The sequence below is a fragment of the Microtus oregoni genome, unplaced genomic scaffold, assembly GCF_018167655.1.
Source record: "Microtus oregoni isolate MIOR12 unplaced genomic scaffold, Mior012 000060F_005, whole genome shotgun sequence".
Classification (NCBI taxonomy): Eukaryota; Metazoa; Chordata; class Mammalia; order Rodentia; family Cricetidae; genus Microtus; species Microtus oregoni.
In genome coordinates this window covers 236,330-241,992 of record NW_024543840.1, presented here as the reverse complement: position 1 = coordinate 241,992, position 5,663 = coordinate 236,330, and the positions used below count along the sequence as shown (strand labels likewise).

Below are 5,663 nucleotides of genomic sequence, written 5' to 3'. Positions count from 1 at the left end.
CATTCAACTACTTGGCCTGTATAGCTTGTTCCCGTGCCCATTCCATTTCTGATGCTTAACCGGACCCTGAAAATACAGCTTTGGTCTGTAATGCTTTTGTACAAAACCTTTCATTTTATAAAACAATTTGATGTTTAAAGACAGACAATATTCAAAAGAGAAGCAGAATGTGACTTCACATGAATGAACAGACGTAAAAGCTTTATTTTGTCAAAAGGTGTTATAAAGCTCTCACGGCGTAGTTCGCAGGCGTGGAGTAAGATGATGAAAAGAAGGAAGTCTCAGCTTTCCACAGTGGGGAGGAGAACTGAAAAAGAGACTCGAAAGACAGCTTTACATTATCACACTTTACTTATGTATGATATACAGGGACCCTGCAAAACAGTTAGATGCATTTGGTCTACAAAGGAGTGCTTAGCATGCTCAAAGAGGCACAAGCTGGGTTTTTGTTTGTTTGTTTGTTTGTTTGTTTGTTTCTTTCTTTCTTTCTTTCGTTTCATTTTACCACAGGTGTAAGTTGTATGTGTTTCTCATAGATGTACCCATGGAAGAGCGATAGGTAAAACATAGTTTCCGCAGTGATGAAACTCTTGTCTGTTTAACAGTCTTAAAGATAGGCGCAAGCTGTTCTAAGCATTCTCCTTCATTACACACGACACATCTTTACACACCTCGTTTGTGGACCCAAATAGAAAGGAGCAGGGCCTTTATTATGAGAGGAGGGAAATCCTTATCTCAGGCTGTAAATTATAGCAAGAGGGAGTATTGACATGCATCCCAGCAGAAGCCAGTGTCATGAGATTGCCACAGGGTCTTACCGAGATGCTGTAGCTATGCTGTTTTGTTCACTGGTGATGCCAGTTGGTAGTAAGTAGCTGTGGCTACTGTTGCTGCTGCTGTTGCTGCTGCTGCTGCTGCTACAGCTGCACTTCCTCCTGCTGCTGCTGCACAGGTGCGGTGCTGAAAGGGGATGTCCCCAGGCTGTAAATAGCTTAGCTGGCTCTTGGAGGACAGCTGTGCAGCCCTAGTCCAGTCCTCTCTGTATACGGATGTGCACTGGTACTTGTTCCCTGGCATCAAGTTGTATAGTTTTCTTGAAGAGGCATCTGCAGGCAACAAAGTGCCCAATCTCTGAGGCTCTTTAGCTCTCCGGTGAGGCCGATACTTATAGTTCGGGTATTTCTTTCTGTGTAGGGTCTGCAGTCTCTGTGCCTCTTGGAAAAATGGCATTTTTTCGGCTTCTGTAAGGCGTTTCCACTGGTATCCCAGTTGCTTGCTGATCTCTGTGTTTTGCATGCTGGGGTTCTCCAGGGCCAACTTGCGCCTCTGACCACGAGACCACAGCATAAATGCATTCATGGGGCGCTTGACATGGCCTTCTATGCCCTCTTTATGACTGCCATCCGTGCCAAAGGATATCTTTTCTCCAGAGCCGATGATATCCTGAGGCTGTAAGCGAGGACTGCAGTAATCATGATTCAATATGCTGAACATTGTGGATGAGTTATATTGTAACCAAAGAGAGAGAGAGAGAGAGAGAGAGAGAGAGAGAGAGAGAGAGAGAGAGAGAACACTAGGTGTAGGAGCAGTAGGGGTGGGGAGAAAAAAGCCAAAATTAAAGTGTAAGAGCTGAAAGTTACTATCCAATATGTGTTTGTCACAAAGATTTTGTTATTTAAAGTCTGTAACAAAATATCCATGTCTCCACCCTCAGCAGCTCCCTTAGACTAGCCCCACCTATTGTGCCATGTCAGCACCTGCTGAACCACCAATTATCGAGCAAACCACTCCAATATGGGGACTGTTAGATGCTGTACTTCTACACTCCCACACAAACACCCCCCCCACCCACACACACCAGGTGCACTGTTCTCCTGTAAAGCTGGCTTAGCACCTGGGTTTCAAACATCAATCACCTTCTTATTACAAAGATAAGGTAAAAGTACTCTAAATCAGAACCCCCATTTTCTTATTAGGTCATTTTTAGTTATCCATCTTTAGTAATATAATTCAAATGTGTTTTTGGTAAAAGATTCCTTAACTGTTAGTGATGGTTAACTTTTTATTTCCAAAGTGGTTAGAAAAGTGTGATTCTGAAAGGCTTTTATTTGGAAAGGGAAAGAAGTTCTCTATTGAGGTGATAGCCAGAAAGCACGAAAGTTGGAAACAGAAAGCATTTGGAGAGGTCAAAAAGCTCGAGAAAAGGTTTTTTCCAGGAGAAAGATCTATATGTAACTTGTGGCCACTCAAATAAGATTATGGGAGGCCCTGACTGCCTGGCTCCACTGTGAGCCAGGATACACTCTTGTGACCTTCTGTCTGTTTTCTCTGTGCACAGCTCTGAAGGAACAGCACTTGTCTAGAGTCAACAAAGCAATTTCAGGTGTGGCTGTTGTAATCTTAAGCATTAATCTTGCACACTCTGCTCTGAGGGCTTCTGTGTCAACACAAGGCAAGGAGGAGACAAAACCTGGTAACCAAGTGATGACTGCCACTTTCTCCCCTGAAAAGCCAATGAGATTCCAGAGATTCCCACCTAAAATGCAGGAAGGCTGTCATCCAGAGAATCCCAGGCTTTGGGGGGCACTACAGTAATCTTTTCAGTGTTTATTGACTAGAGGTAATGATGTTGCGGTAGTCACAGTGGAAGAAAGTGCAGTGGGTCTGTGCTGGCAAAGGAGTGAGACTGTGGCACAGGCCAAATGAAGAGTTTCCTTGGCCATGGCTTCCATAAGTGTTCTCCAGTGAGTGAATGAGTGAGTGTGTGAATGAATGAGTGATTCTCTCAGACTCTCTTTCTTCTTCCCCTCTGTGTGTGTTTGTATGTGTGAACACAGTATCTTTGAGTCTGCCCACAGTGTCTATCTCTGTGTATATGTGTGTGTGTGTGTGTGTTTGCATATGTGTGTTTGATGTCTTTGTGTCATATAGCATTACAACTTGTTCACAGTGAAATCATACCTGTCCAGTGGGCACTGGATGCCTCTACTGACATAAAGAATCAAGACTTTAGGTATTGATGTCATGTTGGTGTAGGGATGGAGGTTCCTGCCTTAAGTGTGTGCTCACACACTTAGGTGCACACGTCTCATCTCCCATAATCCTTCACCATCATATACACCATAGTAGTCAGGGTCCTTAGTTTAATCACACCATAGTCTTTTCTTCTCTGTGAGTTGTGTTCAGTACCCACACTGAATTGGTGAGGTATTTGGAATTGAAATTGGTATCATTCCTAAGAGACTCCTGCCTTTGAAAGGAACATACCATTCCTTAATGGCATAGAGAGGAAATACTCCCCTAAATTGCCTCTAAACCTGAGAAGGGTGACCTAATTCTGTAGCTCTATGTTTGATTTCAAAGGGATACATGAATTACTCTTCTAATATTGCTTGCAGCAACACACCTCTCCTTCCTCAGTTGCCTTGACCCTATCACATCAATCATCAATCCAAAAGATGTTCTGGAACTTAACTTCAAGTAATCTGTAAGAGGCATTATTTTTCAATTGAGTTTCCCTTTTTCCAGATGATGCTAGCCTGTGTCAAGTTAACAAAAACTAACCAACTTCTACAACTACTGCAAAAACAGTCACCACTGCCATACCAGCAATTCCTCCCAGTAAAAACGGAGTAAAAGCATTTAGACAAAGAAATTTCCAAGACAGAGGCACTATAAATGAAAAGTTAATAAATAATTAATTTAAAAAATAGGGCAGCTCTGGTGCACTTCGGAGGCAGAGGCAGATGGATCTATGAGTTCAAGACCAGTCTGGTCTACAGAGGGAGTTCCAGGACTGCCAGGGCTATTATACAGAGAAGCCCTGTCTTGAAAAGCAAAACAAACAAACAAAAAAAAAAAACAAAAAAACAAAAAAAGGAAGAAGCAGAGCTGCTCTCAGTGACTGCTGCCAGAAACACCATATTTATGTACCAACTAGAAAAGGCAAAGTTGAATGACCTAAACACCAAACCTAAACAAAATTTTTTTTTGTTTTTTAAAATTTTTATTTAAATGCGAAGTTTCATACAATAGTACTTCTAGAATATTATGTATTGTTGTGTCATGCAATAGCTTGGGTAGGCACAGACAACTGCTTTGTGAAATAATTTCCCTTAAGAAAATTGCCACATCAAAGCCTGTGTGCTTTAGAAGGAGGAGTAACTACATTGATCGGTTAATTTTATTTAGTGGAGAATTTTAGTGTTTATACAAATTTTGACACTGTACTAGGCCAGTGGGAAATCAGCAGTGGAATCAGCTGGGTGGAAGCCACTGCTGGGCGGAATTCAACTAAGCTATCCATGGCTCATAGAACAGAATCAAGAAAAAGCCATACACTAAAGTTGGGAGCTAACAACAACAAAAAAGGGTCATTTAAAAGTAATTCAGAACACAGATCTGACTAGATGCAAGGAACCAAAGCAACAGATCAGACTACAAGAAATCAACAATTAGGTTAGTAATCTCATTTTCTTCTTCTTCTTCTTCTTCTTCTTCTTCTTCTTCTTCTTCTTCTTCTTCTTCTTCTTCTCCTCCTCCATCTCCTCCTCCTAATCCTCCTCCTCCTTCTCCTCCTTCTCCTTCTCCTCCTCCTCCTTCTCCTTCTCCTTCTCCTTCTCCTCCTCCTTCTCCTCCTTCTCCTCCTTCTCCTCCTCTTCTTCTCCTCCTTCTCCTTCTCCTCCTCCTTCTCCTTCTCCTGCTCCTTCTCCTCCTTCTCCTTCTCCTCCTCTTCTTCTTCTCCTCCTTGTCCTTCTCCTCCTCCTCTTCTTCTTCTCCTCCTTCTCCTTGTCCTTCTCCTCCTCCTCCACCTCGTCCTTCTTCTTCTTCTTCTTCTTCTTCTTCTTCTTCTTCTTCTTCTTCTTCTTCTTCTTCTTTTGCGGGGGGTGTGTTTATCAAGACTGGACTTATCTGTAGCTTTGGAGCTTGTCCTGGAACTCACTCTAGACCAGGTTTGCCCAAACTCACAGAGATTCACCTTCCTCTGCCTTCTTAGTGCTGGGATTAAAGGCTGTGCCACCACTGTCTGGCTTAATCTCATTTTCTTACATTTCCTGTTGGATATTCTTTCTTCTTTCCCATTCAGTTACTCCCTTTCTGTTATGGTTGACTATTTGTTTATTTGTTTTTTTTTTCCCAATATGGTCTCACCAAGAAGCCTAGGTAACTTGAAACTCCCTGTATCAACCATAGTAGCCCTGAATTTATGTAGATTCAGTCTCCAAATCCTAATTCTGGCTTTTAAAGTTTGTGAAACAATGCCCAGAATTGTAGCTATTTATTTGCCAGAACGTCCCTTATTTTATATCTTCACCCAGTACTCCCTGTTGATACAATAGTCATTTCTTACCTATATAGTACAAGATTGTATTCCATCCCCTATTCCAATTATATATGGTTTTACTGTTTTTCCTGCTTATACTCTCTTTTCTTCCTTTACTTTTCCATTGGTTTCTTTTTCCAACTTCTGTTTTCTTTCTTTACACCCATTCTTCATACTGTTACATACCCCAAAGTTTCAAGGTAGTCCTAGTTTATGATACTTGGCCATATATTTTTCCTGTTGTTTTAAGTCTACTGTAAATATGAACTCAAAAAAAATCAATCCCTTTTTTTGACTTTGTCTTACATATTTGTGCGGTTATGAGCGTGACTCTTTACAA

The 5,663-nt window shown here is 41.6% G+C and overlaps 1 protein-coding gene across 1 annotated transcript; it reads right to left on the bottom strand.

Moving 5' to 3' along the window:
* Positions 1-831: 831 nt before the first annotated feature.
* LOC121439144 (sex-determining region Y protein-like) lies at positions 832-1,494 on the bottom strand. Its single transcript, XM_041639648.1, has one exon. It carries the CDS (start codon positions 1,492-1,494, stop codon positions 832-834), a length of 663 nt encoding a protein of 220 aa, XP_041495582.1.
* Between the last annotated feature and the right edge of the window lie 4,169 nt (positions 1,495-5,663).